Source organism: Epinephelus fuscoguttatus, linkage group LG17 (genome assembly GCF_011397635.1).
Source record: "Epinephelus fuscoguttatus linkage group LG17, E.fuscoguttatus.final_Chr_v1".
Lineage (NCBI taxonomy): Eukaryota > Metazoa > Chordata > Actinopteri > Perciformes > Serranidae > Epinephelus > Epinephelus fuscoguttatus.
Genome location: NC_064768.1, coordinates 9590170 through 9608638, shown reverse-complemented (window position 1 = coordinate 9608638; position 18469 = coordinate 9590170). Strand labels below are relative to the sequence as shown.

The 18469-nt window shown below is 42.8% G+C and overlaps 1 protein-coding gene across 1 annotated transcript; it reads left to right on the top strand.

The window, feature by feature from the left end:
- Positions 1-473: 473 nt before the first annotated feature.
- Positions 474-18055, top strand: LOC125904754 (uncharacterized). The gene is made up of 8 exons (XM_049602367.1): positions 474-789; positions 1182-1324; positions 2956-3040; positions 6637-6796; positions 8614-8807; positions 9209-9371; positions 15592-15719; positions 17620-18055. The coding sequence occupies exons 1-8, from the start codon at positions 631-633 to the stop codon at positions 17923-17925; spliced, it is 1338 nt and encodes a 445-aa protein (XP_049458324.1). The 5' UTR covers positions 474-630; the 3' UTR covers positions 17926-18055.
- Positions 18056-18469: the final 414 nt, after the last annotated feature.

The following is an 18469-nucleotide window of genomic DNA, read 5'->3' as shown; positions in this document are numbered from 1 at the left end:
GCCAGCCTGGGTCACACTGAACGGCACTACATACCGTCCTGGCATGATGCTTTTTGTAACCTACACATCTGACGGCGAACCAGAGTTTGCCATGATCACCTCCATCATCGCTCTGAATTCAGTTGTTAAACTACTTGTTCAGAAGTGGCACACTACAGGATTTAGCAGACATTATTTTGCCTATAGTGTGTCTTCTCTCTCTGCTATCCAGTCTTTTGATGCCAGTGACCTTCTTGATCATCATCCGTACCATGTTGTCCATTCGTTTAAAGTAAGTGACGGTGCATATGTGTGCCTGCGCTACAGACCATTGTAAATTTTACAGTTGTCTGCCCCCCCCCCCCCCTTTTTTTTTTTTGTTGAGACAAGCATCCAGGTGTTTCCTTTTTAGTTGGTTCCAGTTTTTAACTGAAATAAAAAACAGACAGACACACAAAGAAATATGCAAAATTCTGTACTTTTAGTCATCATATTCACTCATTGGACAGCACTGGATGCATACAAGCAACTAATTAGTCTATAGTACATTTCAATGTGGAACTCCAGCTCCCATCAGCCTTGCAATTCCACAGTGGCTTGGAAAACAGCAGTTATCATTATACATAGACAGTTTTTCCCAGTATCAACCAAATGACCCTTTGCTTGCCACTGAAGGAGCAAATAATAACCCTAAACGTTGTACCGGTGATCGAGACACCAAGTGATGAGACGCCTACAAGCGACAAGACCCAGAGTGCTGGTCCATCAGTTTCCAATGAGAATCCAACCTCTGGACATGAGAGGAAATATGTGAGTTACCTTACTATCTACATATTGAGGATTCAAATTAAACTGTTGTTTACATGGTTACGTTGAAAGGACAATTTTGGAGTTAAGTCAACTTAGGGTGTATTGAGGTATTATCCTGAGTTGAAACTTAACCCAAGAGTAAAAGCATTTTAGCAGAACGGTAGCCAATCTGAGCCTGGCTAACGACTTGCTAGTCTATGAGGCATATCACAACCGAGAGATATGGTGTGCCCCATAGACTAGCAAGTCGTTAGCCAGGCTCGGATTGGCTACCATTCGGCTAAAATGCTTTTGCTCTTGGGTTAAGTTTCAACTCGGGATAATACCTCAATACACCCTAAGTTGATTTGACTCCAAAATTGTCCTTTAATTAGTGTGAATCTCTGTTACAGAAAATAAGAGAGGTACTCATGCGTACGCTGGAGGGGAAGGCGATACTGGCCAGCTTGGATGGAGAACGCTGTATCTCGCTAAAGCAGCGACGTGCCATTCAGCGTATTCTGGTGTCACACCTGGTTGAATGTTTTGGAGAATAGTAAGTGCACTATACATTTTGTGAACAGTTGGGTTGGCCCATGTTTTGGGTCTGTATTGGTGCTTCTGTTGGACAGTGGTTTGGGGCTGTTAATCTTTGTTCCTTTAATACTGGAACTAGGGGTGTGCGATATTGACAAAAAATAATATCTTGATATTTTGGGGGATTTTGACGATACCGATAATTAGACAATATTCTTTTAAATATGTGTTTTTACAGCCTGAGTTATAGCTCATTATTTGTTTTCATGGATGATATTATTGGACACAATTTTTTAAAGAGGAAAATGTTCTTAACATTTCTTGCTGCTTTTTTACCTGCTCGCTCTGTTTGACTCTGGTGATGGCCTTTTGTAGCGTCAATTCCGGGTCAATTTGCAACTGTTCAGATAGGTGTTTGTCCCGCAGACTCACCACAACCCTGTCCCTCACCATCTCATCATGTAGAGCCCCATAACCGCAGTGCTCTGCCAGGCAGTACAGTGCCGTAATGAAACTGTCGGCTGTCTCGCCCATTTCTTTATGCCGCTGATTAAACTTTGCTCTCTCAAAGATCACATTCCTGCGATTTTCTTCTGCTTGCTTCTCCAATCCAGAAGCAATGCGGAATCTGTCGAAGCGTTTAATCCATTTAGGCCAGTCTTCAGCCTTGAAGGTGAGCTTTTCCGGCGGGGAGACTTGAAACTGTGCCATGTTGCCACTTCATTTAGCTAACTGTGGCTAGGCTAGATAGCTCCGTAGACGGTCTTCCGGTACTGCAAACTTTCCCGACCTACAAGTAGACACTTTTGCGTGTCGCTATGTGCAGACTAAGTCACTAGTACTGTCGCTCGCATTTGACTTTACTTCTGACACCATGTTCAGTTATTCATTGGTATAACTGCAAACCACTCATGAACCATGCAGGCTTCAGGTACTTGAGCAACCCGTTAATGGTTCCCCTGCAACACAATACAGCATGAGTTCCCACCTCACAGGCTGGGACCTATCACTACAGTTGACCCACGTCTTCTGAAGCTGCTGGAGCATCCGTGGGCGGTGTTGCCATGTTGTTTCGCTAATGTTTGTTTAGCAGCAGGCTAACCTGCCAGGAAGGTGCCAGTGGGAGATCATGTGACCACCTAGGCGTACTGCAGCGTGGTTTCAATGTGCGTTTTCAGTTGTTTCTGTGAAGTCATTTGCATACTCGATAACGTAAATTTGCACATTGTTAAAACAACAATGATAATATTATCGTTAACGATATATGTCGCCCACCCCTAACTGGAACGATGTTGTGACATTGTAAACCCTGTAACTGAACTGGTAGAGTGAGTCATTCATCGACTGAAAGGTCGGTGGTTCGGATCCCGGCTCTGTTGTCCATGTATTGAAGTGTCCTTGAGCAAGGCATTTAACCCCCAAGTTACTCCAATGGGCTGATCTGATGTGTGGTGAGCTGTAGTGCATGCATTAGCTGCTGCCTTAGTATCACCCAGGTGGGTGCTACACATTGGTTCATGATTAGATCACCATTGTAAAGCACTTTGGGTGTCTTGAAAAGATAGAAAAGTACTATACAAATCCAAATAATTATGATTATTCATGTTTTTTATTGTCTTGTGTTCTTGTATTTTTACAATTGTGCTTCAGTCCAACGTCTGATGTCAAAACAAGTCTAGCTGTCTCAATTGTGGAAGAATTCCCTTGCCTTAAGGACCACATCGGGAATGGATACGTAAGTGTGTTTCTAATTATTGAATTTAAGACGCTTATCTACCATGCATAGGTGTTAGGTATGTAAATCTGACTTCACAACAATTCTGATCAATTCTCAAATTCCAAATGGATACAGTTGAATTGGCACCTTCAGAAAAATGCACCACCACACCCCTAATCAATTAAGAGTTGGCACTATCAATAGAATGGGTTAATGCTTCCGCTGAATTAATTTGGTTTCTAAGAAACAGTTGTTGCTTACGTTCATAAATTTTGGATATCAGTACAATATCGTCACTGTCGGGCGCAAACCTCCTATGTCCAAAACTGTTAGTTCTCAGGAAATGAAAAAAACTTTTGTAATAACTGGACATAACATCATCAAACTTGATATTGTATATTTACATATAGCCAGATATTTGAATGTGTCATTACTTTATTAATATTTTACCCAAATCAAGCTTATGTGGAGTTAGGAGGTTTGTGACCAACGGAAGTGGAGATAGGTTTGTGCCATCACTGATTATGACGGCCGCATCGGCTGCGGGAGCTCATTGCATTACGTTATCATCAACTTACAGGTTACAGAGTTTATTGTTACTATTTGTGTGCTGTTTTTCCTGTTGTTAATACATTTGGCCAAAATCTATTCTAAAAGTTAAGTGCTATTAACAGGTAAATGATGGACTAAACTGCACTTCAACCTACCGTTTTTCAGCAGCACTTCTTCTCCACTTCTGCGTCTCAGGCCTCAAAATAAATCATTATCCTTTACAGCATTTGTGTAAATTAAACATTGTATGTATTTAAAAAGTTATTTTTTTAGTCCAACATTGCAAACACCAGCAGAGTGTCAACAGCTTGCCTTATTCTTCTACAGTAGAGTGAAGCAACATTTCTGGCACAATACTGCATGTGAACAAAACTGAATGAATATTTTCTAACACAATATATTTTTATTGAAAAATGCACAATAAATAACAATGGCACAACAACAATAAATAATGCCGTAAATAAAAATAATGCATAGATATAGAAAACCTGCCAACCAACAATAAACACATAATGAACATTAATACTCAGTGTGTGTTAAAATGATTATAACATTGGTAAATTATCATACAAAAAAGAATACATTATAAAGTATAAGTCGAATAGATTTATAATTTAAATTATGGCGTGTGTGTGTGTGTGTGTGTGTGTGTGTGTGTGTGAGTAACTTCCTGAATAATGAATATCATGAACAGCTAATAAAACAAGGTAAAGGGTCAGAGAGCTGCTCAGTGGCCAGCAGCAGTAGACTTTGGTTGGGTTGCAGCTGCCTAATGTGAACGTACAGCCTGTGAAGCAGGGCTCATATGAGTGCAGAGGCACTGCAAAAAAATAAATCTGCCTTCACAGAGCATTTTGATCAGGTAAATAACAATAACAATATGCTGGGTTTTGAAGTCCATCGTCCCGTTGATGTTGTACCTAACAACATACAAAAAAATACACATCAAACAGTTAATACAAAATACAAATTATAATTTTACATAGATTGTAACACCTCATTTAAATCCTACCTCAGCACACTGCACTTTATTTTTATATTGAATTTGGTCCTTGCCATCAAGCTTTTGGTGCTCTTTCATGTTGCTTCTATTGTGATTTACGTAAACTTCTTAATATGTCTTGTTATGATGTTATGATATACCAACATGTTTTATGTAAATGTGTTTTTAAATGTTCACAAAACGAAGACAAATGTCTTCCTTCTGTACACAAAAGGTAGACAAAGCATTTTCTATTCCATTCTGTTCTGTTTAATGAAAAGTAAAAGTGCAACATCATGACTTTTGACATGGACTGGTGAGAGAGACTTTTTTTTTAGATTGATACTGTAGTTACCTGATGGCTCTGACATTGTGGACAGTGGGGTCACTGGGTTTGATCCCTGGGCGGACGTGCAACGTGGTCCCATTCCCCAGGGGTCCTTGGTGACTCGGCTGTCCCATTATTATTCTTTTTGCCTCATTCTTCCTCCAATTATCTTTCCCCTTGTGCTTTCTTCCTCCCAACTGTGTCATGCTCAGCCTCATCAGAATCTTAAAAAATGCAACAACAAAAATTAGAGTTTGTGTGTGTGATCCACTGTGACTGCTGCTGTGAAATGTGCTAATCTATCCACTCTACACATTAACATTCATACATTGTAATACATTTCTATACAACTCATATCATGCACACATTATTCACTCCAATTTACCTGCATCCACACCATCTCCGCTGTCTTGTGCCGTCTCCTCATCCTCTCTCTCTGAGCTGCCATCATCTCTTCCTGGTTCTGGTTGTTTCTCTCCATCGCGCTCTCCATCTGTGTTGTCACTGTTCTCTATACAACAACAAAAAACATGTGAGTGTGTGTTATCCACTGTGAAATGTGCTAATCTATCCACTCTACACAATACCATTCATACATTGTAATACATTTCTACATAACTCATGTCATACAATAACTAATTTACCTGCATCCATATCATAATCCTTATCTTTGCTGTCTCATCCTTTCTCTCTGAGCTGGTTCTTCCTCTCTGTCACTCTCTCCTTTTGTGCTGTCACTGTCTTTCACTGGCCTTAACTTTTTTCACCCCCTCATAGGACACCTTCACCATCTCGCACATTTCCCTCAGGGACAGAGACATCACTACTGACACACGCGCACACAGAGACATCACTACTGACTGACAAAAAAACGAGGCACTCATCTTTAGAAAAATAGATGAAATACCTTATTCCATGGCAAGTTCTACCAGCAGAACATAATTAAAAACTATAACTTAACACGTTTTGGCGTCCAGCCGTCAGACCGGTGCACTCTGATTACTGAATGCTTTCACCTGCCAATTGACTCACCTTCTGTGTAGAAGTTTGTTTCCTGAGGAAGGCTGGACGCCAAAATGCGTTCAAGTAACCGTTTTGATTATGTTCTGCCTGTGAATAACATTACTCTGGTAATTTCTTATCACATCGCTAGCTAGCTCAACACGATGTTAAAATTAATCAATCGGATACACTGCATACTTTTAACTGAATTTGCAACCACCCAAGCCTTATATGAAAACACTTTGAGCTATTTACCTCAGTGAAATCCAACAATCTCCGTGTTTGTCTCCGCTCCTCTTGTTTACGTCCTTCACAATGTGGCGGAAGGGTGGGGGTGGAGTTAGGAGGTATGATCGCCAGTTTCAGGATCCAATGACGTTAGGAGGTTTAGTCACAGGCAGTTTTAAATACTTCTCATTGGTTAAATATTTGTAAAACCAAAGTCAGACATACAGAGTGACCAATAGTACTGATTAATGGAAAAAAATAAAAATCATGATTTTTGGACATAGGAGGTTTGCGCCCAACAGCGACGATATGTTATTGGCCGTGCACTGATTTTACACAAAGTATCAACATTCTGTGAACGCGTCACAAGACGTGGTATATCGTGGATATATTCCCTGTATAACGTGCTCTCAGCCAATCGGCGTCAGGGATCCAAACTGACCGTTTTATAAAATTTTATATTTCACAGCTGTTTATAATGATTGTGCAAAATTCTAGTCAATCCCAGACATTTCTTTTCAGGAAGCTTGGTTCTGTAAGGGGAGAAACAAACGACCCTCCACTGGGTTCCTGGAGGAGTGCCTCCGCAACCGAAGGAAGCGGGCACTTAGACAGACCAATCCTCACCAGGCTCAAGGTCAACAAGGCGCTGGATCTAAGAGACCCTGTCTTGTTTTGCATGGTAAGATTTACATGTATGACTCACGTACTCACTCAGTGACTCACTCACATTCAGTCACTCACCTACTTAAAGGAGTGGTTCAGGATTTTGGACAGAGGGCATTTACAAGTTGTTCTTTCTATCAGTGGAGACCGTTTTTAACCCGTTTCATCATGTTGGCTTAGTTGCATAATTCACCAATGAAAAGCTAGTGCAAGTAAATGAAGTAAAATATTATGTCCAAAATCCTGAACCACCCCTTAAATTGCTGACTAACTCGCATATTCACTCACTCACTCACTTGCATTATTCAGTGCTGTAGTCATTTTACTTTCATTGTTAGTTTCTTTTCAGACTGTATAGATACAGTCGGCAATGACGGGAACATCCACAACCACAAAGGAGGACAAAATAACTTCAAGCTATCAGAAGAGAGCTTTTAGCATTGCACAGAAACAGGCAATAGAAATGTCCTTCAGAGGGCTATATTTTATTTTATGTTTGGAGTACATTTCAGAGCCAGCAGTTTTTTTATTTTTTATTTTTTTTACATATACTGTACTCAGTAAAGAACTTTAATCAGTACTTCTACTTTTACCAGACTTTTGTACACAAGTATCTGTACTTCTACGTAGGTACTGAATGTGTACTTTTGTACGTTTTGCGAGGAAATCTACACAAATTACAAATGTAGTACAAAGTTCACTAGCGTTTAAACAATTAATCTAATATTCCTGATACCCCTGACATAGTCTACGATTGTTTGGAAATGGTTTACATTAAATTAAACTTACCTGAAATGAAGTGCTGACTGCAGACATACACATGTTTTGTTGTTGGGTCCCATAATCTGCCAAACTCGTCCTCTCTTCTGATAGCTTGAAGCCATTTTGTCCTCCTTTGTGGTTCCGTTTTATTATTTGGTAAAATGTAAAACATTAATTGGTCATTTTTTGGTTTATTTGCGGTGCAAAAGGGCACACAGCAACTCTTCGGCATTGCGGCTAATGGCAGAGACCGGTTTGTTATCCCCCTCGGCTCTAACCGGATGTGACATTTGTGGGCGTTCCCGTCATTGCCGACTATGCTGTTTATTGGTAGGTGTGGACGTGTTCATCTCATCTCATCTCATCTTGATCATCTCCCGCCCTCTAAAAGAGGGCGGGAGATGATCAACGACTCCAGAACGGCACCGGAACCAGAGCCATGCCGGAGCCCTGCCAGTGTGAAAGCACTATTAATTAGTGAAAGGTAAACTGTATGGGCCTATCATACTGACCTTTGTACTGACTAGGGATGGGCAAACGATCAAAAATTCTTTTTCGATGATTATAAGAATTAACGATCAATTATCGATTAATTGATAACGAAGCAGTGTAGGAAATAAGCCTCTTCATCCGGCGCTCCTGCCCCGGTACCAGAACCCCTGCTCCGCTACTGGCTCTGGCTCTCCCGAAAATACGTCCTTTTGTGTTTTTATTTACCAAGTGAAGAAACCACTTTTTCCCTCTAACCCGAACTGCATTCCTTTCCGTTCAACCAGCAAGCAGCCAGCAGTTTCATCAACACAGTAGACATTGAGCAGCGACTTCCTTGCAGCATTATAACACGTAATCCCCCTGCTGAGACATGGGGGTAATGTAGAGTGAAGAGTGATGTCATACAGCTACGAAAAAAATAAACTTTCAACCAGGAGGTGGGTTGCGCGAGCCGCTGTGTCAATTAACGACTATCAAGGATAAAAAAATGTAATCGACCAAGATCCTTATCACTCAATTATCGATCTTCGAAAATTGATGCCCATCCGTAATACTGACAGCCAATACTTTTTTCAACAGATTCTGACATTACAGAGGAGAGGGCCATGCAAATGGTTGCTTGGCTTAAAGTCCATGTCTTGCCACTGGACACAGTGACTGAATACATGCGTGACACTGCCATCTACCGAGCCAAATGGATACAGGAACATGGGACCAGAACAGTTGCTGAAATACAAACGGAGTTTCCACGTTTAGTGGATACCCCAGGGATGGTAGGTGTTGTACTCATTTGGTAGAGCGAACTGTCCAATGACTGAACCGAACCCCAACCCCCGTGTGTGTGTGTGTGTGTGTGTGTGTGTGTGCGCGTGTGTGTGTGAGAAAGAATGGGTGAATGAGAGGCTGTTATTAGAAAAGCGCAGTCCATTTACCATGTGGTGTATATACTGAGGCCTCCATTGTCTTCGGGACAACTAAGAATTTTTTCCTTATTTTGGATCTGTACTATGAAAGTTAGAATTGAAATCAGGCATTTCAGGCTGTTGGATTCTATAAATATTAGACAGTAAATAACATTTTTTACATAATTAGACCAAATTCATCTGTAAACTTGGCTGTTGTTGACACTTGAGAGAGCTTTTCTTATTGTTGCTATTTTTTCTCCATTCTGCAGATTGCCCAAGACTTCCACAGCTTGCACCCAGAGGCATCAGCCAAGCTGGCTGAAAAGTGGGTGTCACTGTTAAGTGAGAAGATCTTGAAGCTGGCAGCAAAAGAAAGAAATGCCGTCATCCATCTGTCGGCTATGAACTACAACGATGACACTGACACTGCAGGTATGCACAGTAATCATTTCCTACACTTTTCTTATTTTAGAAATGTCATGACTTATTTCTTTGTGTAACAGATTTCATTTTTGCTTCTCTGTGTTGTGCTCTTTACTTTCATTCGTTACAACCCATGTTAAAAGACAATTTTGTAGTTAAACCAACTTAGGGTGTATTGAGGTATTATCCTGAGTTGAAACTTGTCCCGAGAGCAAAAGCATTTTAGCCGAACGGTAGCCAATCTAAGGATGGCTAACAACTAGCATAGCGACTAGCATGAGGCATATGACTCAGTAGAGATATGCCCCATAGTCTAGCTACTTTTTTAGTCATCCTTTGATCGAATACTGTTTGGCAGAAATGCATTTGCTCTCGGGTTTTCATCTAAGGATAATACCGCAATAGACTACGTGCATAACTGTAGTCCCCAGCTCCAGTACTTCCTGGAGGAAGCTCACACATTGGTTTCCTGTCAAATACTTTTGGATGAAGTGATTAATCTCAGGTGTGCAACACAGCTGATTAATCACTTCATCCAATCTTGTTAGACAGGAAACCAATGTGTGAGCTTCCTCCGGGAAGTACTGGAGCTGGGGACTACAGTTATGCACGTAGTCAATACACCCTAAGTTAATTTAATTCCAAAATTCTCCTTTTAAGGGCTTACCCTGGGGGGATTCGATATGGGTGCTCCAGACCAGAGTACCCATATAAAATTTTTAACTCGGTTACAGTTGCATAGATTAGAGATGGGAATGTGCTGTTATGCATAAAATGCAAAGTGGTGTCATGCTTCTACATGTTGTGTCTTTCTGATGAAATCCTTTGTAGTGGATAAAGGAAATGTTGATCAGTAATGTAAAAATAAACATCTGTTGGAGCAATACAGCAGCATGGCATGTAGGCTGGGGCGATTGGACGAATATATCGGCAATCAGCCCATCGGCTGAGTCCATCACGGTTGGGTTTCATTTTTGGCGATTTTTTTTTTTTTTTTTTGGGGCGATTACTAAATTAATGGTTTGTCTCCACAGAATTCAACTCGGTACATATAGTCCATAATTTGGCCTACTATGTTGAGCACAATTCAAAGTGTGTGCGTATTGGAACTGGCAGCTTCACACTGATTTCCGACGAGTCTTTCACAAAACACCTCAGTGATGGCGGAGCTGAAAGTTACGGCCGGGGTCCACCGGGCACGTCAGCGGTGGGACACGTCTGCAGCACGAGGCCTGTAGCAGCTCGCCCCCCTGTTAATCAATTACAGCGGCTCCACCGGCAACGGGAACAGTTTGACAACCCCCGTGTGCCGTGCGACAACTCTCTATGTAGGATGCTCTTCTATTTTTTTCGCGCTACGCTCCCCTACGTGACCCTCCAGCACATAAAAACTACATGAAATAATGTGCTAAATGAGTACAATGTGTTTTTAAATGAATAAACCATTATCAGAGGTGATATGTGATGATTTTTTTTCCATGCATTTACCCATGTTTATCCGCGACATCGTGTAAATGTCTGTGGCGGACATTTGAAAGCGAGTAGATGACAAACAGTACAGTAAACTTGTAGATAACTCAAATATATGTAATAACTTAGGTGGAAAATGCTTTAACTATCATGGCTCAGCAAACGGCAAACAAGACGTTTGACGTGATGCTTACATTTGCAGCCAGTGGAACCCGGCCGTAACGTTAATTCATAAACCATATTTGAGAACTACATCAAAAAAGATGTGTTGTGCACCCCGATCATTATAGTAGGACAGGTTTGTTATCCCTATCTCCCACCTGTTTGCTGATTTAGAGGCTGTGAGCGAATGCGTCCTTCTGCAGCCGTTAGACACTCTTTAAAATGGTGTTGAACAGTCGTCTTCAGCACGTCTTTACAGCTTATTACTCAGCAAAGATCTCAAGGTGATTTTTTTTTTTTTTTTTTTAAAGAATAAGAATATAGCCTATAGGCTGTATGTTTCAGTAAAATTTCAATTCAATAATTTTGACATTAAGACATTAAAGACCACAGTCAGAGGATAAGACACAGGTAGATTTATTCAAACAGAATAAACAGTTGGTTGGTCCACAAAAGTTACACAGTAACAGTAGCCTATGATAACAAGTACGTAAATATAAACGAAGGACACTGGAAAAATAAAGTGCAAAAATCACACAATCACATAAAATAATGATGTCCACTCCCTTTGCGCTGTCTTTATAATAATGCCGTTGCGGACGTGGCAAAAAAAACTTAAGCTGTTATAGCTGTTCTCTTTCATAGCATTCGTTTCGTGTCTCACATTGGGAACGCCCTCGGCGTGACCTCGTCAGAAGCTCCTTTTACATTACGCCAGCCAGGATTGGCTGGAACTAAGCACGTCAGTGTCAGGATGGGTGGAGACCCTCCCCCTATAAAGGGGCCTGACACTGCGCTGCACGTCTTTCAAAAACCTCTTCTCGCTACGAGCAGAAGTTCCAACCTCTCTCGAGCTGACTGTTTCTCCGTGACCTAGCTTAACTGTCCGCAGACACGAGTGAAAACTTGGTCGTCAGGCGCTTTGTTCACGAGGCAGTTATCCGAGAGCTATCGCTATCTGTGGAAAGTAGCAATACTTTGACAGCTAGCATAACCGAGTGGCAACACTCAATCCTACGGTAGCAATACCACACGAGCAGCAATACTTAATCACACTAACGCTAGAGCAGAGAGCTGGTCAAAATGCACAGACTCAGAGTGGGTTTTGAGAACATTAAACAGGGGATACAGGCTGCAGTTTGCCGTAACACCTCCACAGTTCAGGGGAATAACCCAGTCTCAAGCCCTAGGCAAAGCCGCTCTCTTCCTAAGAGAGGAGATTTCCTCCCTGCTGGAGAAAAGAGCAATAAGAATAATTCCTCCCGAACACACTCGGAGCGGGTTTTATTCAAGATATTTCCTGGTCGCCAAGAAGGGGGGCGCGGCATGCGTGCGATTTTAGATCTCAGAGATCTAAACAAGCACCTCAGGAAATACAAGTTCAGGATGTTAACGCACGCGTCCCTGCTGTGTTTTCTGCGTCCGGGCGATTGGTTCACTTCAATCGATCTCAAGGATGCATATTTTCACATCTCAATATACCCACCTCACAGGAAGTATCTCAGATTTTCCTTTCAGGGGACATGCTACGAGTATCTAGTTCTCCCCTTTGGTCTCTCACTAAGCCCGTGAGTATTTGTGAAATGCACAGAGGCAGCTGTGGGACCGCTCAGGAGGCGGGGGATCCGAGTAGCCACGTACATCGACGACTGGCTTATTGCGGCATCTTCCCGCCAGGAGGCAGCAGATCACACAAGGTTACTCACAGAACACCTGTTGGATCTGGGTTTCAAAATAAATCTGGAAAAGAGTGTTCTTCTGCCTTCTCAGAACATCTCCTTTATAGGCCTGTTTATAGACTCAGCTCAGGCCAGAGTCAGGCTGACTGGAGAAAGAGTGCAGGCACTCAGAGACTGTTTAGCCCTTTTTCACAGGGGGAGGTTTGTGTCTCTCAGGCTTTGCCAAAGGTTGTTAGGGCTGATGGTGGCGGTTCCCATGGGACGCTTGCACATGAAAGGAGTGCAGCGCTGGGTGGCCTCACACAGGTTAGACCCACACCATCATGGCTCTCACAGGGTTAGAGTCTCGGTGAACTGTACGGCAGCACTGGCCCCTTGGAAGAGCGCAGGCTTCTTTACCCAGGGAGTGCCTATGGGGGTTGTTCAGTGCAGAGAAGTGGTCACGACAGATGCCTCTCTATCAGGCTGGGGAGGCGTGTTCGAAGGGAGAGCAATAAACGGGACCTGGGATCCTCACATGCGCTCATCCCACATAAATTACTTAGAACTGCTGGCTGTTAACCTGTTACTGAAATACTTCCTCCCTCTTCTGAGGGGACATCATGTGTTAGTCCAGACCGACAACACCACGGTGGTGACATATATCAACAGGCAGGTGGGCCTTAGATTTCCCCGACCCTAGCCAGTGTGAGGGAGGAGGGTCTGTCGATGATTCTCATAGCTCCCTACTGGCCAACGAAGCATTGGTTAGCTGAGATAACACAGCTCCTCCAGGGGGAGCCCTGGCCCTTGCCAATATGCAGGGATCTGCTGTCGCAGGGGCGTGGGGAAATATTTCATCCCCACCCAGAGAGGCTGGCCCTGTGGGCTTGGCCCGTGAATGGCTCAATCTACAGTCTGGAGGCCTTCCCCCAGGCGTGATTGAGACTATTCAGAGTGCTATGGCTCCCTCAACGAGGTCCCTTTATGAGAGCAAATGGTCGATCTTTGAGAAATGGTGCTCAAACACACAAGAAATTCCCTTTCAGTGTTCTGTAGTGGTGATCTTGGCTTTCCTACAGGACATGGTGGACAAAAGGATGGCATTTTCCACCATTAAGGTGTATTTGGCGGCCATTTCGGCCTGCCATATCGGCTTTGGGGGGAAAACTGTGGGACAGCATCCCCTGGTCTGCCGCTTTATGAAGGGTGCACATTGCAAGCTTCCTGTTTCTAAACCATTAGCACCGTCCTGGGACCTCCCCATGGTGCTGGATGCCCTTTCAGCCCCACCTTTTGAACCACTAGATCAGGTGGACTTGAAAATGGTGGCTTTAAAGACAGTGTTATTACTGTCTCTGGCCTCAGCTAAACGCGTGGGTGAGATTCACGCTCTTTCAGTACATCAAGAATGTACAAAGTTCTCTGCAGGAAATACAAGGGTGACCTTACAGCCTAACCCAGCGTTTATGCCTAAGGTGTTGGGGTCATGTTCCCCTATTGACCTTGTATCCTTCTATCCCCTGCCTTTCTCCTCAGATGAGCATCGGCGGCTACACATGCTGTGCCCGGTGCGGGCCTTGCGCATCTACATGGACAGAACTGAAGGCTGTAGAAAAAGTGACCAGCTTTTTGTGTCTTGGGCAAAGAATCAGGTGGGGAAGCCAGTCTCTAAGCAGCGGCTTTCTCACTGGATTGTGGGGGCTATTGCTTTAGCTTATAGCGCCAAAGGGGTGCAAGCACCAGAGGGTCTGCGTGCTCACTCTACCAGGGGTCTCTCCACGTCCTGGGCCCTTTTTAGAGGGGTCCCCATTCAGGAAATTTGTGCCGCAGCAAGCTGGGCCTCTCCACACACCTTCGCCAGGTTCTACAGGCTTGATGTTACAGCCTCTTCTCTGGCCCATTCAGTGCTTGGTTTGGCCAAGCCCTAGTGTGGCTTATTTCAGGGCGGTTAGTCTTGACACTCTGACAACATCTGCCCAGCAATCCGGGAGTCAGTATTTTCCCAATGTGAGACACAAAACGAATGCTGTGAAAGAGCAGCGAGGAAGAGGTGATGGTTTTTTGAATGACGTGCAGCGCAGTGTCAGGCCCCTTTATAGGGGGAGGGTCTCCACCCATCCTGACACTGACGTGCTTAGTTCCAGCCAATCCTGGCTTGCGTAATGTAAAAGGAGCTTCTGACGAGGTCATGCCGAGGGCGTTCCCAATGTCAAACACTCACTCATGCTACTCAGAGAACCGGGGTTACGCAAGTAACCTAAAGTTCTAAAAGCCTCTCGGAGGGTTATTGCTTGAATAAATAAATACAAATAATAATAAATATAGGCTAAACGAAGGACACTGGAAAAATAAAGTGCAAAAATCACATAAAATAATAAAGTCCCTTTGTGCTGTCTTTAACTCAAAACCACAATGTTTTACATGTTTTTGGAGAGGAAAACGAGCATGTTAACCTTATCTGGCTTTAGCAAAGTACGCATATGGTTAACAATGTTACCAGCCGTGCTAAACACCCTCTTTGATGGCGTGCTTGTTGCCGGTATGCACAGGTATTTCCGTGCCATGTTGGACATGAGTGGGCTCGCAAAGCACGCTGCATTTTTTTGCTGCATTCATGTGGTGTCAGGAGATCCGAGTTGCCAAGTTGTTTTTCTGGCATGAGGTGGAGTTGATGTGAATTATCCCATTCTGAAAGTCATTTTTCGATTCTTTCCGACATCACATGAATGCAACATGCCCCCCCACTGTTTTTTTTTCTCCGCCACACACACAACTGCCGAATATATCGGCAGCCGCCGGTTGATGGGCTGACGGTGGCCGGTTTGAAATTTTTAACGTATCGCCCAACCCTAATGGCATGCTTTCAGTGAAACAAATAAAAATATTTGTAAAAATTGCTTAATTAATGTCACTAGAACCATGTCTTTGCCTTTCAGACATGAAGGGAGATGTGGCCCTGCAGATCCTTCCCTATCTTCTCCCTGGATCCAGCTACAAAGTAGCAAAGAACAGCACCCGTCCCACTTTGGATGAGGCAAAGACTTTTTTCATCGACAAGAAACCTGTAAGTACAAAAGGGTCAACTGTAGCTTAGGAGGTAGAGCAGGTGTCCTGGTGGTTCAGATCCTGGCTCCTGTGTGCATGTCAAAGTAGGGAGGCAATATTGGCAATATTCGGCCGAATATATTCTGTAACCGAATATATTCGGCCGAATATTGCCAAAAAACACACATTCGGTATTCGGTGGAATAAGTGAAAAGCAAGGCCGAATAATAGCGGTGTATTTTGATAAAGGCGAATCCTGCCAGTTGTGGGTTGAACAGGGGTCACAGACACAGACAGGAATATGTATTCCTGTCAAATACAGCGGCCATAGTGCTCTGTGGCACAAGATAACAGCTTACTGGCGACGAAGAAGCCCGGCTCCAATAATGTCCTCTTCTTGGTGTCATGACTGCTGACAGCTGATTGCAATCAACAATCAAATCAAAACTGACGGTTAGTGTCAGTTAGGTCAGCAGTTGCGTTGTAGGCTAATTAATTCATCCACTGTCAAACAGCCAAAAATATGGATTTATTTCCTAAAATAAGTTTTGAATTGAACTATGAATGGTCATCAGAGGAAGATGAGGGAGAGGAGAAGCTGAATCCATCTGAGCACACATCCAGGTTTGTCAGTGTTTCATCAGCGGAGCTCAATGACTTGGAGAAAAGCAACATACTGTCAGATCAGAAGGCAGAGTCGGCTGTGCCTGTGAAGCCACAGTCCACCATGCAGTCACCAGAAACTTATTTCACCGGCTGCACAATTAATGGAAACGTGCACATAAATGTGTATAAAGAGTAAGTGCCTGGTGCACCATGTCTGCGTTACTTAGCAACGGTGACAGCGGAGTCCTGGGGGAACTATTTTTGTTGGCGGAAGACAAATAAAATGCTTAAATTATCTATTTAGTCCTCATGTTTCAACATTTCTTAATCAGCCTTGCTTATTTAACTGTTGAACTGTTGTATAAAAGCAATATCACACTCGAGCTCGTTATGTTGTACTCGTGCCTATGACCAAATCACAGCCGTGACGATACACGAGAATAACATCACTCCCTCTCGTGTGATATTGCTGCCTCATTTTCGCTGTGGTATCATGATACCACTCAGAACCATAATATTTTCATTGGTATCGTACAGTGGGTCCCAATTTTGGTACCATGACAAAACACTAATCTGGAGGGGGTTCATCTGCAAAAACTAATGAAAAACTAAACAACAATATTTGGTACTCGGTATTCGGCCAAGCGTTTATTATTCGGCTTCGGCCACAAATTTTCATTTCAGTGCATCCCTAATATTTTCACTGGTATCATACCGTGGGTCCCAGTTTTGGTACCGTGACAACACTAATCGGGAGTGGGTTCGCTTGCAAAACTAATGAAAAACTAAACTACGGTATTCGGTACTCGGTATTCGGCCACGCGTTTAATATTTGGCTTCAGCCACAAATTTTCATTTTGGTGTATCCCTATGTCAAAGTGACCTTGGGCAAGACACTGAACCCTGAATTGCTCCCAATGTGCTGAGGCGGTACTTTACATAGTAGCTGACCGCCATTGGGGTGTGTGTGTGTGTGTGTGTGTGTGTGTGTGTGTGTGTGTGTACAGAGAGGACACTGGCGCTGTTTGATCGCTGCTTCTCCACGTGTGTGAATGAGAAGAGTCAGGTGCTTTGGGTGTCATGAAAAGCGCTATGTAAATGCAATGAATTATTGTAAATATTGAACTATTTGTAAAATGTAAGGGACACTTGAAGCCAATATTTTACTTTCCCCATGTAGTCCATCTCAAAATAGAAAATGATTCTGTACCCCTGTGAGGAGTATTAAACTTCCCCCAATTGACTTAACATTTATTTCAGTAAAATTATTAAAGTTCCTCCCTCTTGACTGGAATCTGTTATTTTGTTCACAGGTTGGAACCAACATGCCAGAGTATCTCCGTGAAGCTGGGAAAACAAGACCAGAACCATTCGTCCTACTTCTAGGACAGGACAGTGCATTCTCTCAGGTGTTTTTTGTTTTCAACGGTGAGGCTCAGGAACAGAGGACATTGCTTGCGGCAGTTGATGTCTGCTTTAAATCATTCTATGTTTACGACATCAATTACCCCAAGCAATGCTCCCCTACTTGGGAATTCCTACAGACCACCGTCTATGAGTTACCAGGTGCAGAGTCTTCAGCAGTAAGGTTCCTGAGGACGACCATCAGTGCACTGTAGCTCACTAAAGACCTGACTGGCGGCGGCTCAGGTGACAGGGTTGCCGTGGATCACCCTGGATGCCCATGACACTGTCTGCCAGAGAGGATGGCAGTCTGAGGGCCTAACGCTCCATCAGCCCCAACCAGCAGCAAACTCTGGTGATGGGTTACCTTTTTTCTTGGGCGGGGGGCGGGCGGGGCAAGGGGGGTGATCTGTATTTTGTATTTTACCATTTTGTTTGAATGTTGGACTATTGTGTATTTTACTGTTTACAATTTTTTAATTCCTTAAATCTAAAAATGATGAATTCCTCTTATTGTTGTAATGTTGTACTCAAATGTTAGCATGTTCATTTTATTTATATATATATATATATATATATATATATATATATATATATATATATTTAAAAAATATATATATATATATATATATTTAAAAAATATAGTACTTTTTGTCGTTCTTTTGTACTGTTTGAATATATTTGAATATATTTAAATTTGATATTCAATACAAACAATGTAAAAAAGCAGTTTCTGTTTCTGTGTTTTATGTTTATTGC

What these genes read in the sequence shown, in the direction of transcription:
- LOC125904754 (XM_049602367.1), top strand. Translation starts at nt 631, where the DNA reads ATGACCCTTTGCTTGCCACTGAAGGAGCAAATAATAACCCTAAACGTT. An exon ending in CTGGACATGAGAGGAAATAT is followed by an intron (nt 790 to 1,181) that starts GTGAGTTACCTT and finishes TCTCTGTTACAG; the next exon opens with AAAATAAGAGAGGTACTCAT. An exon ending in GTTGAATGTTTTGGAGAATA is followed by an intron (nt 1,325 to 2,955) that starts GTAAGTGCACTA and finishes ATTGTGCTTCAG; the next exon opens with TCCAACGTCTGATGTCAAAA.